Here is an 18,624-nt window from a genome sequence, read left to right as displayed (position 1 = left end):
GGTGAGAAATTGTGCTTGTATATAAGAGACCATGCCAGAAGGGCTTGTTTGTGGAAGTTTGAAAGAGCAACAGGAATCCTATCAATGTTGTAGTTACACAATAGCAAAAATGTTAGGCCTCCAAGGTTAGAAAATACATGATGAGAAATTAAGTTCCAAATTGAGGTAGGGTCTTTCAAATAGTGTCTTATCCAATTAATCTTGAAGGTGTTGTTTGGTGTAGTGAAATCCAGAAAGTTTAGACCACCCTGGTTGTACAAACCCCGTTTCCATATGAGTTGGGAAAGTGTGTTAGATGTAAATATAAACGGAATACAATGATTTGCAAATCATTTTCAACCCATATTCAATTGAATATGCTACAAAGACAACATATTTGATGTTCAAACTGATAAACATTTTTTTTTTTGTGCAAATAATCATTAACTTTAGAATTTGATGCCAGCAACACGTGGGAAAGGTGGCAATAAATACTGATAAAGTTGAGGTATGCTCATCAAACACTTATTTGGGACATCCCACAGGTGAACAGGCTAATTGGGAACAGGTGGGTGCCATGATTGGGTATAAAAGTAGATTCCATGAAATGCTCAGTCATTCACAAACAAGGATGGGGCGAGGGTCACCACTTTGTCAACAAATGTGTGAGCAAATTGTTGAACAGTTTAAGAAAAACCTTTCTCAACCAGCTATTGCAAGGAATTTAGGGATTTCACCATCTATGGTCCGTAATATCATCAAAGGGTTCAGAGAATCTGGAGAAATCACTGCACGTAAGCAGCTAAGCCCGTGACCTTCGATCCCTCAGGCTGTACTGCATCAACAAGCGACATCAGTGTGTAAAGGATATCACCACATGGGCTCAGGAACACTTCAGAAACCCACTGTCAGTAACTACGTTTGGTCGCTACTTGGTCGCTACATCTGTAAGTGCAAGTTAAAACTCTCCTATGCAAGGCGAAAACCATTGATCAACAACACCCAGAAACGCAGTCGGCTTCGCTGGGCCTGAGCTCATCTAAGATGGACTGATACAAAGTGTACAAGTGTTCTGTGGTCTGACGAGTCCACATTTCAAATTGTTTTTGGAAACTGTGGACGTTGTGTCCTCCGGACCAAAGAGGAAAAGAACCATCCGGATTGTTATAGGCGCAAAGTTGAAAAGCCAGCATCTGTGATGGTATGGGGGTGTATTAGTGCCCAAGACATGGGTAACTTACACATCTGTGAAGGCGCCATTAATGCTGAAAGGCACATACAGGTTTTGGAGCAACATATGTTGCCATCCAAGCAACGTTACCATGGACGCCCCTGCTTATTTCAGCAAGACAATGCCAAGCCACGTGTTACATCAACGTGGCTTCATAGTAAAAGAGTGCGGGTACTAGACTGGCCTGCCTGTAGTCCAGACCTGTCTCCCATTGAAAATGTGTGGCGCATTATGAAGCCTAAAATACCACAACGGAGACCCCAGGACTGTTGAACAACTTAAGCTGTACATCAAGCAAGAATTCCACCTGAGAAGCTTAAAAAATGTGTCTCCTCAGTTCCCAAACGTTTACTGAGTGTTGTTAAAAGGAAAGGCCATGTAAGACAGTGGTGAACATGCCCTTTCCCAACTACTTTGGCACGTGTTGCAGCCATGAAATTCTAAGTTAATTATTATTTGCACAAAAAAAATAAAGTTTATGAGTTTGAACATCAAATATCTTGTCTTTGTAGTGCATTCAATTGAATATGGGTTGAAAAGGATTTTCAAATCATTGTATTCCATTTATATTTACATCTAACACAATTTCCCAACTCATATGGAAACGGGGTTTGTAATTGTTCATTATAACAGATTTCTTAATATAATGAATTTTGTTTTTCCAAATAAAGTCAACAAGTATTTTGTCAATAGTTTTACATATTTTTTGGTTAACATCTAAAGAAATAGCGGATGGTTTGTTGCAAAGGCTTTCGTCTGCTTGTTGATGTCATGACGCAAACAACCCGGAAGTCGTAGGTGTGCGTGTGCTGTCATCCAGAGAGGAAGCACTGAGCTCGTATTTGCGACAAGATGGCAGGACTGCCCCGCAGGATTATAAAGGTAATCATTTCGCACTCAAACACGACTTTTGTCTTGTAGATTTCAAGCGACATCTTTAGGCCCAAACTTATAAATTATCTTCACGATTGTCTTTTTGGGCTAACGTTAGCATCCACCACGACGCCGTTAGTTCTCCAAAGTCACTTCCGTTTTATGTGAACATTTGCGATAAAATTGTGGTTCCAAACATCAGCAACGTTGTTAAAACTGCGTTTAATTCTGGGTGGATTTGTTGAATAACGCACATTACTGCTTCTCGTTTATAGCTGCTATTTTGCGGTTATGTCTGACTGGCTGTCTAGCTAACTATGCTAACTATGCTAACCATGATGTACTTCAGCGTGTAATTCAAAGAAACAAAACCCGCTAACCTAAATGTTTCCCTTTAATACAACACATTTCCGTAATATGATCAAATAAATCTTTACAAGTTGGCTAGATTTTGTTTGGTTTATTTTTAGCTCGTGGCCTTTTGCTGCATTTTAAGGTTGCAATTCAACGTAATTTTGCCCGATAAGGAGATGGGCGTAAGCTTTGCGGCAGAATGTAAAAATACCAACGTTATATTAAAGTGAATCAATGAAACGTGATAAATAAAATGGTAAATGGGTTGTACTTGTATAGCGCTTTTCTACATTTTTAAGGAACTCAAAGCGCTTTGACACTATTTCCACATTAACCCATTCACACACACACATTCACACACTGATGGCGGGAGCTGCAATGCACGGCGCTAACCAGGACCCATCAGGAGCAAGGGTGAAGTGTCTTGCTCAAGGACACAACGGACGTGACTAGGATGGTAGAAGGTGGGGATTGAACCAGTAACCCCCAGATTGCTGGCACGGCCACTCTCCCAACTTCGCCACGCCGTGCCCCCAAATAAAAGGTTAAGGAAGCGTTAGCGTCTGCATTCCGCAAGGCCTCTTTGAACCGAGCACTACGAGCATGGAAAGGTTGGCTACATGTACCAATGATAGTCACACACACACACACTAGGTGTGGTAACATTAACCTCTGCATTTGACCCATCCCCTTGTTCACCCCCTGGGAGGTGAGGGGAGCAGCGAGCAGCAACGGTGGCTGCGCCTGGGAATCATTTTGGTGATTTAACCCCCAATTCCTACCATGAATTGATTTACGTGGACCCCGACTTAAACAAGTTGAAAAACTTATTCGGGTGTTACTATTTAGTGGTCAATTGTACGGAATATGTACTTTACTGTGCAATCTACTAATAAAAGTTGCAATCAATCAATTCCGACCCTTAATGCTGAGTGCCAAGCAAGGAGGTAATTAGTCTTTGGTATGACTCGGCTCGGATTTGAACCCACGGACTCTCTAACCCAGTGGTTCTTAATCTTGTTGGAGGTACCGAACCCCACCAGTTTCATATGCGCATTCACCGAACCCTTCTTTAGTGAAAAATATTTTTTTTATTTTTTTTTTTCAAATTCAAGACAGTTATGTTTTCGGTAACACTTAAGCATGGGGAACATATTCTAACTAACAAAGACTTAATTTAGAGTTATTTGGACACTAGGGGAACATATTCTAAGTAGGGCTGCAACAACTAATCGATTAAATCGATTACAATCGATTATAAAAATAGTTGGCGATTAATTTAGTCATGTGTTAGTCATGGATCTGTGCTATGCGCATGCGCAGAGGCAATTTTTAAAAAAATTTTAATGTTATTTTTTTTATAAACCTTTATTTATAAACTGCAACATGTACAAACAGCTGAGAAACAATAATCAAAATAAGTATGGTGCCAGTATGCTATTTTTTTTTCAATAAAATACTGGAAAGGATAGAAATGTAGTTTGTATCTTTTATCCGATTATTAATCGAAGTAATAATCGACAGATTAATCGATTATCAAATTAATCGTTAGTTGCAGCCCTAATTCTAAGCAATAAAGACTTAATTTAGAGTTATTTGGTTAGGGTTAGAGGGTTAGGGTCAGGGTTAGGGTTATAATAAGGCCATGCCGAATAAGGCATTAATAAGTACTTAATAATGACTAGTTAAGAGCCAATATGTTACTAATTTGCATGTTAATAAGCAACTAATTAATGGTGAATATGTTCCCCATAATAAAGTGTTACCAGGTTTTTTTTTCTGGTGCACAAAATGAACCGTGCATGAACATCACCTTGTTCAAACAACAAAACCAACACAGTGCATAAACTCACAACAAATTACACACCTGCAAATCAGTCAGCAGTTGCCAGATCCGTAATACGCCGATAGGGTGAAGTTTGTGTTTACACGATGTCGGGTGTTTTGACGTCCGCCAACCCCTGAGGCCGACTCACCGAACCCCTAGGGTTCGATCGAACCCAGGTTAAGAACCACTGCTCTAACCACAAGGCCACTGAGCAACTTGCTCTGCTAAAATGCTAACTCGAAACCATAACTTTACACCAGGCTACTCAAGTCTAAAAAGGTTTACATATATATGAGTTAAACGTCTGTTTATTATTGTAGATCAAGCCACAAGCAGTAACAAAATATTTGCATGATGATATACAATTTTACTTCCATTTTGACATTAATCCAAATTAAGAGGGGAGCAGTGAGCAGCAGCGGTGGCCGCGCCCAGGAATCATTTTGGTGATTTAACCCCCAATTCCGACCCTTAATGCTGAGTGCCAAGCAAGGAGGTAATGGGTCCCCTTTTTATAGTCTTTGGTATGACTCGGCTGGGGTTTGAACCCACGGACACTCTAACCACAAGGCCACTGAGCAACTTGCTCTGCTAAAATGCTAACTCGAAACCATAACTTTACACCAGGCTACTCAAGTCTAAAAAGGTTTACATATTATTATTTGTATGAGTTAAACATCTGTTTATTATTGTAGATCAAGCCACAAGCAATAACAAAACATTTGCATAACGATATACAATTTTACTTCCATTTTGACATTAATCCAAATTAAATACATAAACGAAAACATACATAAATATGTAGTTTTTTTATGTATAGGCAAAACATTCAATCATTTTCTAAAGTGCATCAAAAATCTCAGGAATTTTCCTAATGATTATACATCTTAGATAACTATAAATAGTAACAATGATAACCACTGTAAAACTCCCAACTGTTAGTGTTACGGTTTGAATTTCAGAATCAGAATCAGAATCAGAAATACTTTAATAATCCCCGAGGGGAAATTGAAGATTTTCAGTACAATCCCACTCAAGAGCAGATAAACATTACAGGGAGGCAGAACAGGATCGGCAAGGAGATCGCTGGAGCATATCCCAGCTGCAGACTACAACCTGGACAAGTCGCCATTGTTACATTCTTAATACATGCTAAGACAAAAGCTGTTAGATCTTTTATTTTAAAGACCAATGTGTCAGACTGTTTTCCCAATCTTTTCCAAATCAAAGAATTAAAGAAACAAATTACAGCTTAGTTTTATGTACTTTTTAAGTAAAGATTATATGTTAGGAAAGACTGCGCTAATTGTTGTTGAAAGTCACCAAACACGCAATAACACTTCTCTCCACCTCATTGACAAAAATGTAATTACTTTATTGTTAGTGCACTCAAAAAGTATAACAGAATTTGTGACAATAAAAAATGTGGGTGATAAAATTCGGACAAATAATTTAGGCCGATATGAGGAAAAAAACGTAATATACAATAAATCCGAGAAAATTAAAGAATAGCTCTGATAGAAATGGAAATGCTTCATTAAGGTGAGATTACCTGTTCTGTGCTGTAGGTGGTTTAAGGGTGAGAAACTCGACCGCATCTTTTCTCCCTCTTGCTTTTAACGGCCTGTCGTAAAATGTACTGTATAATGATAAACCGTGGTAAAACTCCCGATGGTAAGTATTACCTTTTAAAATTACAATTGTAAAACCATGATTGATATCTGCGCTGTGATCAACACAAAGACGATGACACTGCTGATTTACTCAAGATGCAAGCTAGCGCTAGCATAGATAGACATTAACGTCTTAACCCCATTAAGAAACAGCATACACCAACCTAAACTTATGTAAACACATTGCTATCTGAGCAACTAAGATATTCAGTTGTGTACATTGGACTTACCGGCTGTGCGCTCTCAGTACAGAGTGATCAATCGACACTCAGAGAAATAGTGACAACAGGAAGTAAAACCAGGGGACCTCACAAAAACGGGAAGTAAAGCGCTTGACACTCGTTTTTCCTTTTTTTTTAAAAAAAATCATAAAACAATGGAAGAAGCTGTTGAAGTATTGTTTTTGTTAATGATCTTATTTGAGATTGTGTTTGAATTTAGATAATTGTTAACCTCTAACAAAGAAAACTTTTCCAGCCTGTTTTCAACAATCTAAATATAATACAAGAGTTAGGGAAAGGACAAAAGCTAGAAGAACAAAAAAATGTTTAGCTAAAGTAGTTTAGTACCCAAGCTTGTGGTGAATGTTGATTTATCTGTTAATGATGCAAGGCTGCGTTGCCTCTTGTGGTTTGGTACTCTGGTCCTTCGAGGGAACATCTTTGTTAATTCATGCAATATAACTATTATTCCAAACCCAAAGATTATCTATCAACTATACTAAACGGCTAGCCCCAAATATATTTGTTGTGGTCCAACTGTATTTTTGGCTGTTTGGGGAATGCGGAAATAATCATGATTTACATTGCTAATCTCAATCTATGGATTGTGTTTATAATAACAATATAAAAAAACAACAACACTTTTTTACCCATAGTACACCACACTTATCTGTTTCTTTGAGAATTTCCACCTGCCAAACGAAAGCAGCCATGTAGAGATTTTAATGAGAGAGTTATAAAATGATTAGAAAGATAATGTTGGCCAGGTGAAGGATTAAGTCGACCACAGACTAGTATTGGTGGGAAAAGGTGGGAGGGTTGGGAACAGTAGTTTGCCTGGCCGAGCCTTTGAGCTTTTGGAGCGTGTGACTGTGACTGGGAGCCCCTCTTGTGTCTGTGTTTTCACTGCATGGTTTTGTCTGTGGGTTATCTAAAACATTTCAGGAATTTAACTCCCAGCTGCAGTCAGGAGAAGCATGTCAAAAACAAGTAAGGTAGCTTTTTAAAAGGTAGACATAGTGTGAAGCTCCCAGACATGTTTAGGTTATGACTGAAGATCAGGTCAGTGGCACTAGACTGGCAGGCATTACAATATTTTTCTATTAGTACTACAGTTTCCTAATTTTTTTCCAGGATTAGGTTTTTTTTGCAATTCAAATGTCTTTGAATAGCTTGACTGTACTTAAGTGTTTACCACACACAAAAAACACAGGTCAGTTTAGAGTATCCTTGCTGCAGTGGCCAATGGGTGTGGCCTGTGGAAGTAATGGGCTTCTGTGGCATGGAGGCTCAGTGTCACCTCTAAAAGACAGTGACATACTGCACCGCAAACAACTTGATATTCATAGCACTTACACACAGAGGCAGGTGCCCCCTTCATTTTTTGTCAGAAAGACAGCCAAGCCATAAAAAAAGTATTTCTGGGCTGCTTGGCTACCATTGAGTTTGACCCATGGAAGACATTTGAGGTTACTTTAGGTCAAAGCTCATTCATAGCAATATGTTCATTTTATATGCTCTCCTTTTTACGATTATATGTGATGTCCTTCAGGCCAAATTGTTCATGCCGCAGCTCTACTGATCTTATATTTCTCTCCAGTGGTGCAATGGATCACAAAATCCACGGTTCGGCTCTTACCACGGTTTTTCGGTCACAGTTTTTGGTTCGGTGATCATAGTTGTTCTTTTTAAAACCCCAGAATTGTATGTATATAAATAATCCACCCTTACCATTTGTCAGTTGCGGTTCTTACACAAATATCTTATCAAATAAAACGTTAAAATGGCTTGTAAAGCTTTGTCCGGCCACTGAATTAGTTCATACAAAATATGTAAGTGTACTATTTTCATAACCACATTTTATACCATCAACATTAAGTAAAGCACAAGCTTTATCCGCACCAGACAGTCCTCCTAAGATTTCACAGCTTTTTTTTGTGAAAATGCTTGATTTTACGGCAGCATTTAAAAAAAAAAGTTGCAATATTTTAAGGCTTATGTCAGTAGTGATTAAGGTGTTTTTTAACCCTATCCCCAAACGGCACAGGATTTAAACAAATCCAACAAATTATGTTTTATTTTCATTTAAAAGATTTGTTGAACATTGACAACAATTTTTTTAAACTTATTGTAAAATGTCTTTGGGTTTTTTTTAGATGTTTGTTGCAATGCAGTTGTGGAAGAATGTGAAAGTTGCAATTAGTTGTAATTATAACATGGACATTTTCTGAAGAAAGAGTTATTGCTGAACAAATATAAACAACGACTGAGAAAGTATCTGACCAACATGGCACACAAAAATGTGCAAAACAGGCGTTGTATGTATATGCATATATGTATGTTTATATTAATGTATGTATGTATATATGTATTTATATTTATGTATATATATATATATATGTGTATATATATATATATATATATATATATATATATATATATATATATATATATATATATATATATATATATATATATACAAGCTCGCAGCAAATTGTGTATCTCCATACACAGTCTAGAGCCGCTCTCCTAAGTTAATAATAATCACTTCCATTACGATAAATGAACTACAAATCTTAACATCTTAAGTAATATCTTAAGTATTATTATCAAGTATTAAGACGTGGCTAAACATGTTATGCTAAGCTATCCACTAAGCTAGCTTGAAACAACAGAAAAAGTAAGTGCTTGGTAGGTGTAAATAGAATCACGATACAACAGAAAGTAAGCAGTTATTAGCAGGAAATTAACAAGTAAATCAATCAATCAATCAATCAATGTTTATTTATATAGCCCTAAATCACTAGTGTCTCAAAGGGCTGTACAAGCCACAACGACATCCTCGGTGTCGAGTGGGTCTGATATAATATTGTGAAAGTCCAACACATCAGCGAAAGTCCAGTCCATGGTGGGGCCAGCGGGAACCATCCCGAGTGGAGACGGGTCAGCAGCGTAGAGATGTCCCCATCTGATGGACAGGCTAGCGGTCCACCCCGGAGCAGAGTAGAAAAGAAAAGAAAAGAAACGGCAGATCAACTGGTCTAAAAAGGGAGTCTATTTAAAGGCTAGAGTATACAAATGAGTTTTAAGATGAGACTTAAATGCTTCTACTGAGGTAGCATCTCTAACTTTTACCGGGAGGGCATTCCATAGTATTGGAGCCCGAATAGAAAACGCTCTATAGCCCGCAGACTTTTTTTGGGCTCTGGGAATCACTAATAAGCCGGAGTTCTTTGAACGCAGATTTCTTGCCGGGACATATGGTACAATACAATCGTCAAGATAGGCAGGAGCTTGACCGTGTAGTATTTTATACGTAAGTAGTAAAACCTTAAAGTCGCATCTTAGGTGCACAGGAAGCCAGTGCAAGTGAGCCAGTATAGGCGTAATATGATCAAACTTTCTTGTTTTTGTCAAAAGTCTAGCAGCCGCATTTTGTACCATCTGTAATCTTTTAATGCTAGACATAGGGAGGCCCGAAAATAATACGTTACAGTAATCGAGACGAGATGTAACGAACGCATGGATAATGATCTCAGCATCGCTTGTGGACAAAATGGAACGAATTTTAGCGATATTACGGAGATGAAAGAAGGCCGTTTTAGTAACACTCTTAATGTGTGACTCAAACGAGAGAGTTGGGTCGAAGATAATACCCAGATTCTTTACCGAGTCTCCTTGTTTAATTGTTTGGTTGTCAAATGTTAAGGTGGTATTATTAAATAGATGTTGGTGTTGAGCAGGACCGATAATCAGCATTTCCGTTTTCTTAGCGTTGAGTTGCAAAAAGTTAGCGGACATCCATTGTTTAATTTCATTAAGACACGCCTCCAGCTGACTACAATCCGGCGTGTTGGTCAGCTTTAGGGGCATGTAGAGTTGGGTGTCATCAGCATAACAGTGAAAGCTAACACCGTATTTGCGTATAATGTCACCTAGCGGCAGCATGTAAATACTAAAGAGTGCAGGGCCAAGAACTGAACCCTGGGGAACTCCGCACGTTACCTTAACATAGTCCGAGGTCACATTGTTATGGGAGACACACTGCATCCTGTCAGTAAGATAAGAGTTAAACCAAGACAAGGCTAAGTCTGACATCCCAATACGCGTTTTGATACGCTCTAATAAAATATTATGATCAACAGTATCGAAAGCGGCGCTAAGATCAAGAAGCAGCAACATAGATGAAGCATCAGAATCCATCGTCAGCAATAGATCATTAGTCATTTTTGCGAGGGCTGTCTCCGTAGAGTGATTTGCCCTGAAACCGGATTGAAAAGGTTCACAGAGATTGTTAGTCACTAAGTGTTCATTTAGCTGCTGTGCGACAATTTTTTCGAGAATTTTCGAGATAAACGGTAGGTGGGACACCGGCCGGTAGTTCACCATGAGGTCAGGATCGAGGTTAGGTCTTTTGAGTAGAGGATGAATAACCGCTTTTTTGAATGCTAGAGGAACAGTACCAGAGGAAAGTGATAGGTTTATAATATTTAACACTGATGGACCTAATAAAACAAAAAGCTCCTTGATAAGTTTCCCAGGAATTGGGTCAAGTAAACATGTTGTTTGTTTTGTCCCATTTACACATTTTAACAATTCCTCCAATGTTATTTCATCAAAGAGAGAGAAACTATTTTGGAGGGCAATGTCCGTCGTATATACAGTCATATTTGTGTTAATAGAACCCAGTTGTGGCTGGGATGCATTGTCTTTAATCTCTTTTCTGATGAGTTCAATTTTCTTATTAAAGAAATTCATAAAGTCATCTGCTGAGTGGGTGGAGCTACTGGGAGGAGTCCCTTGTTGGGTTAGCGATGCTACTGTACTAAACAAAAATTTAGGATCATTTTTGTTGAGGTGGATGAGATTTGAGTAATATTTAGCTTTAGCTGAGGTAAGCATGCGTTTATAAGTTATTAAACTATCACTCCATGCTTGATGGAAAACCTCAAGTTTAGTCGCACGCCATTTGCGTTCCAGCTTTCTACATGATAATTTCTGGGCTTTAGTTTCTTCTGTAAACCATGGGGTACGCCTTTTAGGGGCCCTTTTTAGCTTTAGCGGTGCTACAATATCAACGGTGTCGCGCAGGGCGTCGTTAAAGTTGTTAGTGAGGTTATCAATAGAGCCCACATAATTTGGGAAAGGTGCCATTACTGAAGGCAGTAGGTCAGTAAGAGTCGTCGTTGTGGCAGTATTAATGTTGCGGCTGCTATAGTAGTTATTATTATTATTATTAGTTTGTTGACAATGAGTCCGAACTTCGAATTTTATAAGGTAATGATCGGACATTACTTTAGTGTACGGGAGTATCGTAACTTTAGAGGTGGTGACACCCCTGACAAGCACTAGATCTATCGTATTACCGTTGCGATGCGTGGGTTCATTTATTATTTGTGTAAGACCACAGCTATCAATTATAGTCTGGAGCGCCACGCATGGAGGGTCCGATGGGGTATTCATATGGATGTTAAAGTCTCCCATTATGATTATATTGTCGGCGTGCGTCACTAGATCAGCAACGAACTCTGAAAATTCATTGATAAAGTCCGAATAGGGCCCAGGGGGGCGGTAGATGACAGCCAGGTGGAGAGGCAGCGGTGTGACAAACCTCATAGTGAGCACCTCAAACGAGTTATATTTATTATTTAGGTCCGAGGTAAGGCTAAAGTTTTTGTTGTATATTAGTGCAACACCCCCACCCCTTTTAATGGGGCGGGCAATATGCGTTCCCGCATAGCCAGGAGGAGACGCCTCACCCAGCGCAAAAAATTCGTCTGGTTTGAGCCAGGTCTCGGCTAAACCAACGACATCAAGATTGTTGTCTCTGATGACTTCATTAACTAATAACGTTTTGGAAGACAATGACCTTATGTTTAAAAAGCCCATATTATAGGTAGTGGGCTGTTTTGAGGAGTTTTTGTTGAAAGTATCCGTAGTAGCAATATTAATAATGTTACGTTTATTATGCATAGTGCACTTTAAATAATTTCGACCATATCTAGGAATTGATATGACAGGAATTTTTAGATTGTTTGCCACCTCAGTAAAATGCATGTCCACCTCTGACGCAGAAAAAACATTATGTGAGTTGTATATTATTCTAGAAGAATTGCTATGTGTGCAGGGATTATCCAGCCTGGCGCTGGCTAGTTCTAGCTTAACAGACTCCTTATTAGCGCTTCTTTGTGGATTAGCATTTAGCTTTTTCGTTAGCCTCGCTAACAACAAAGCATTTAGCTTTGTTGTTAGCCCCGCCCGACACCCCCGCTTCTGCTTCCGAGCGCACCGCTTACGTCTCTTTCGCTGACCGTCTCCGCTGGTAGTCGACGCCGCTGCTTCAAAGGCCACTGCTGGATGTAGCTCGCGAAGAATTCCCAAGCTAGCGAGCAGGTCCATCGTACACGCATCTATCAGCCCAAAATGGCCCGATCTCTCCACATCCAGAATTGTAAGTCGGTCGTAAGTGATCACGGAGTGAACACGCTGTGAGCCAGCCATGAAATTGACTGAATTGAGGGGTATTTTTGCCCTCACTTCCAGGAGCGCTCGCACGAAGCCGCTGCTCTGAAGCGCAGCCATCTTGGATGGAAATGAATAAGACTAGAGAGGATAACATAACCACAACTGTTGGTGTGTCAGCATTGTCGCAGTCAGTACCCGACACGTAATAGGAGGACATATCATCCAAAAATTGGTGGTGTCGACACAAATTTTCTGCGTCAAAGCAAAAGCCTTCCTAATTACCGTATTTTTCAGACAATAAGGCGCACTTAAAATCCTTTCGTTTTCTTAAAAATCGACAGTGCACCTTATAACCCGATGCGCCTAATATACGTATAAATTCTGGTTGGGCTTACTGACCTCCAAGCAATTTTATTTGGTACATTGTGTAATGTGTGTGACCAGGGGATGGCAGTCATAAGAGATGCGTGTGGGCAGCAGGTTGCCTGTTCAATAAATGACGCTAGTAAGTACCCGTAAGCAAGCAACACCATAATGTTGATATTTTATTGAAAAATAGTTACACGTTGGTATAATCCTGCACAGAACAATCCACCTTTATTGACTGCGATCCTGTGTGTGTCTGTGAATGTGAGTGTTTGTGTATGTTTGCGTACATTTGCGTGTGTTTGTGTGTAAGTGTGTTTGTTTGGGCAACCTACCGTACCACCGTCGCAAAAGTCACTCTTGTCACAACGTAATTGAATGTTTAATCGCGTTGTGCCTCTTCCGCTTACACAGCTGGAAGTGCAGCCCAGAAGAACAAAATAAAGATATGAATAACACTAGCATAGAAGTTGAAACACAACATATAAAAAGAGCAGCGACTTTGCTTTCACTATCTGCTGCAGCTCACCAGAAATCCTGCCCCGAATGCGGACTTGCAGGCACTTGGAGAACGTCTCTGTGACTGTATTGGTCCCGACTGGGAGAATCAACATACCCGCTAATTTAATCAGAAAAGGCATTTTGGTAACACTTTAGTATGGGGAACATATTCACCATTAATTAGTTGCTTATTAACATGCAAATTAGTAACATATTGGCTCCTAATTAGTCATTATTAAGTACTTACTAATGCCTTATTCTGCATGGCCTTATTATACAACAACCCTAACCCTAAATTTAACCAAATAACTCTAAATTAAGTCTTTGTTACTTACAAAATGAGTAACTTTGTTACTGGTGTCCAAATAACTCTTAATTAAGTCGTCGTTACTTAGAATATGTTCCCCATACTAAGGTGTTACAGGCATTTTTATATCTAAATATTATTTAATCAAACTTTTTATGTGTCTGCAAAGATTCAACTCCTCTGATAAAACACGTACTAAAAAAACTTTTTGACACTTTTTGTGTTCTTTTTGTTTGTGGATTAAAAAAATAATAATTCTTGACATAATCATTAAACTTGTTTTATGTGTGGTACACATTATTTTACAGTACCTCAAATTCAAACTGCACTTTAATGTATTTTCATTCAATATAAGATACAGAATTTGAGTTTGAAAAATGTAGGTCAAAGCACTGGTGAGAAGCGCTGATGTATACAAGTAATTAAAGAATACAAATAATAATTTACTATTTGAAAGTGTTAAGTAAATGTGGACCTGAAATAAATCTTATATTATTCACTACACCAATTATACTTTGTTTACGGCAAAATGTTTGTAATGACAAGCAAAAAACTAAAGAACTTTGAGAGGAAACAAGTTGTTCTCTTTACCCCCACAAAACGTACTGAAAAAGAAGCAAAACCGTGGCCTATACTGTTGCACCTCGAGTAAACACAAATATAGATATGAACAAAATAACAGTTGTCAGCTGTTAGCATTAATTACCTCAATCAAACATGGTGGAAATGACTATTACAAGATACTGCAATAGTAAACATTAGGCATGCAATACTCGGTATATTTCTGCACGGGACAACCCGCTTTAATTAAAAACAATTGAGATCGGATGATATGAAAAAATTAACCGTGATAATTTTTTTTACCATATCGCCCAGCCCTAGTATATGCTATCTTAGCCTCAGCGCCTTGTGTGTGATTGTACTTTCTTTTGTTTTTATCTGCCAGGAAACTCAGCGCTTGTTTGCGGAGCCTGTGCCAGGTATCCAGGCGGAGCCTGATGAGAGCAACGCCCGCTATTTTCATGTGGTCATTTCTGGGCCTCAGGACTCACCTTTTGAGGGGGGTACATTTAAACTTGAACTCTTTTTACCGGAGGAATATCCGATGGCAGCCCCTAAAGTTCGCTTCATGACTAAAATATACCATCCAAATGTAGACAAGCTGGGAAGAATATGTCTAGACATTCTGAAAGGTAAGTCACAATAAATGATTAATTATCTCTTTTGTGCGGTTATTATGGGGTTTTAATGGAAATTTATTTCTCTCGTTGTTGCAAGTTGTAGAAAATCTGGTCTTGTGGAACAAGGCGTGTTACTTTAGAGAACCCTGATCACTTATCTGTGGAGAAATGGAGAGATTTCAGTATAATCTGCCAATATGCCTTTTGCATTACCGGTAAATTAGATCCTTGCTGTTTGCCCGGGTGACGTTTGAATACTTTTCTCGTAGATGGTGAAAAATCTTGAATAGTTGACTCCCACAATAAAATTCCCCTTTTTCTAATACTATAAACCCTACCATATGCCTCTGTTAAGGACTTCTTTAATTCAGTTTTACACATTAAAGCAATTACTGGCACACACTATATAGTATTGTACGTACAGAGCATGCAGGTACCCAAGTCTCTTGTCAAAGCATTTTACTGCAGGAAAATTTTGATCCAATTGACGTGTTTGACCGCGCCCTCTGCTGGAGTCATAGATGCAGCACTTAACCCCCTGCAGCTACATCTACTTTCTATTTAAGTTGCCATAAAAAGGAAATATTTGCAATTTAATGCAGATGAAAGAAGGGGATTGAATGCCGAACTGCAAATAGGTGGGGAACTATACTGTAAACTTTTGCTGGGGTCAGAATTTGGACATCTGCCCACTCAGTGCCAATAATACCCTTCCTCCTGCTCCGTTTTTTTTTTTACTCAACTTATACCATATTGTCCGTTTCCTTACCTTGCTCTCTATATTAATTTTCCTTGTCTTCTCTGTTCTGTCTTCTTCACTCTCATTTCAGATAAATGGTCACCAGCTCTGCAGATTCGCACAGTGCTGCTGTCAATCCAAGCATTACTAAGTGCACCGAACCCTGACGATCCCTTAGCAAATGATGTTGCAGAGAAGTGGAAGAGCAATGAAGCTGAAGCTATAGAGACAGGTAAAAACTGTCCAGTTCGAATGAGGATTAATTACACCCTATCTCGGTCTTGCTTAATGCCCTCTCACTTCTAACTTTAAATTAGATAGTAAGAAGGTCCATGACAATCCTAACTAACCCTAGACCTCACGAAAGTATTCACCGTGCGAGTGAGAGCAGAGATCCAGCCACCCCAAGCCTAAGGAGTGTGCATTACTACCACAGTGTGCGGAAAAGGTCCACAAAGTTGCTACCAAATCTTTTGTCACTTTTTATAAGTGCTAAGAAAACACAGCTTGGAGACACTCTTCTGGTTTTTGGCAACACTTTGACTTCCTGGTGAGATAAGTAAACCAGTGGTGTTCAAAATGCGGCCTGAGGTGCCATTTGTGGAACGCAGCTCTTTTTGGAATGGAATGTTGAATTAAATAAACATATCAGGAAAAATACAGAAAAAAGGCACAACATTGTGAAAAAAATCTGAAATGTTGGCACTACCGTAATAACAAATGAAAACACAAAGATTTGTCTTTAAATATGTTTTAGCCTGTTTGTCAGCTTATTTTACTACAAATGACACGATGACCTCATCGCCACCATATTTAAAGAATATAAGATAAATATTCAATAATATCTTTGTTAATGTAAAATAGATGACTTGTTATTTATGAGCATATTGATAAGCAGAGTATTGTTTGTTTTAATGTATCTGGAGGATATAGACTACTGCTGTTCTTTTTTAATGTATCGTTACCTCTTTGCGGGCAATTTAAATTCTCTGCAAAAAGATGTTAAAGCACAGGGATCTTAAATATTTCACACTTTGAAATCGTTTTCAGTTAAGTTGTGAATTTAAAAGTACACGGGACCAATTTAAAAAAAAATTTTTTTTTTACTGTGGTATCAAATAAGTTTCGGATTCATAAAAATTCCCAGGTATTGACTACTGAAATTGTGGTATACGACCACTAATACAACATTGGCATAGATACAGGAGTGCAGAACATTCAAAGGAATTTTCCCTATCTGAAAAAAAAAATGGGTTAATTAAAAATGTGTTTAAATTGTCATGATGTGAATAGGTGTGCTGATTAAGGTTGTTTAATTAATATACTTTGTTCGAGACTGCTCTGAAGTCAAATTATCCCCCTTGGAAGATGTTCAAGTCAAACATAAACAAACAAAACATGGCAGATGACTGAGATATTATTAGCTTTGTTTGTCAAAACTAAAATTTGAACTGACATAAGTAGCTTACTTCACTTCTGCACATAGTAGCAGAGGGTGATTTTTTACTCAATTTTATTTGTAGAAAAACCTACTTAGAACAAGAATAAACCTGTACTGGAATGTAAATTGATTTACTATGCACACTTCCTTGTCTGAGGTTGTAAATGTTCACTTTTTCATTTTTTTTTTAGATGCCTATTTGGAAATGTTCTTAGTAACTTTTTTGATGATGTTTTCCCCCTTTTTTTCTTCAGCCAAGTCATGGACCAGACTTTATGCAGGAAACAAATGAAGTGACCAGCAGCCTGACATGTGAAGACATACATGGAAGTCAAGTGTGAACACAAAATCCTCATTTTCTGCCAATACCTCCTTTATTTGCATTTGAAGGACACGGTCAAATTAAATACTCACACACGTATGTTATGGATAAACAATATAATAATGAAAAGGGAAAAAACCTGCTGGCACTTAGTCAATTTAAAGTATTCTAGTAAAATGGTCCATGTCCTAAATAACTCACTACTGTTTAGTCAGAGGTTTTGGATTTGCTCACCTAGCTTTTTTTGTACATCAGTAGTCTGCCAACTGCTGCTTTATTAACCAGCTGAAGGGGGCGGAGGGGGTCTCGAGTCCCTTATTTTTCCTCTGGGGTCGGAGGGTGGGGGGGATACCAGTAATGGTTCGAGGAAAGGAGGGCTAGATTTGGCCAGTATGATATATTTTTATGTTTCTTTTAACTTTGTGTTCCTTTATTCGTGCTAATTGAACACAGCTAACAGCTACTAATAGTTACCTCCTGTAGTGTAGACGGTCACCTGGACACGCACAATCACAAACTAGCTCTCCCTATTTAACCCACAAGTAACCGGACTGAAAGCGATCCTGTTACTTTCACATCACCATCACTTTTCAACCACTGCTTTCAAGGACTGTGCTGTGTGTTTGTCGGTGACAAAGGGGAGTTAGGGTGGGCCTAATGGACCTTGACTTAGTTTTTTGTTTCATTTTCAGTAGCGAGGCCTCTGTATTGTATTTTTCTTAGTACTGTCATACTAAACTCCACTCAGCCTTTTTTCTTGTGCATTGTCAGTATGACGCTACAAGACTCGGTGGCGTATGATTTTCCTCTCCGTGGTAATTAGACTACAAAGCAGGAGTTCCACTTGAGCTGTCATGTATTAAATAGTACCAGTCAAAATTGGGGCAGCATAAGCGATGCTGGGTTGTGGCATGATCAATCTCCCAATTTGACACCTGACTGTCAATGTTCTTTGGCCACTAAGTCAAGTGAACTGTAAATTATTCTTTCAGATCATTAAGGGGGGAAAGTTTTTCCTGTTCTTACAATGTTATGGAAAAACGTCATCTACATCCATTTCAGTTCTGTAAATAAAAACTATTAGTTAATAAGTTTTTGGGTTTGTTTTTTTTTCTATTTAAATGGAAGAAATCATTGAATCAT

At 38.6% G+C, this 18,624-nt stretch overlaps 1 protein-coding gene across 1 annotated transcript; it reads left to right on the top strand.

The window, feature by feature from the left end:
* The first annotated feature begins 1,968 nt into the window (after window positions 1-1,968).
* ube2na (ubiquitin-conjugating enzyme E2Na) lies at window positions 1,969-18,572 on the top strand. Its single transcript, XM_062035169.1, has 4 exons — window positions 1,969-2,092; window positions 14,745-14,991; window positions 15,810-15,950; window positions 17,414-18,572. Exons 1-4 carry the CDS (start codon window positions 2,063-2,065, stop codon window positions 17,449-17,451), a joined length of 456 nt encoding a protein of 151 aa, XP_061891153.1. The 5' UTR covers window positions 1,969-2,062; the 3' UTR covers window positions 17,452-18,572.
* The last annotated feature ends 52 nt before the right edge of the window (window positions 18,573-18,624 follow it).

Source organism: Entelurus aequoreus, linkage group LG24 (genome assembly GCF_033978785.1).
Source record: "Entelurus aequoreus isolate RoL-2023_Sb linkage group LG24, RoL_Eaeq_v1.1, whole genome shotgun sequence".
In the NCBI taxonomy this organism is placed as follows: domain Eukaryota; kingdom Metazoa; phylum Chordata; class Actinopteri; order Syngnathiformes; family Syngnathidae; genus Entelurus; species Entelurus aequoreus.
Note: the sequence above shows the minus strand (reverse complement) of the source record. Positions and strands in the feature narration are given on the sequence as shown.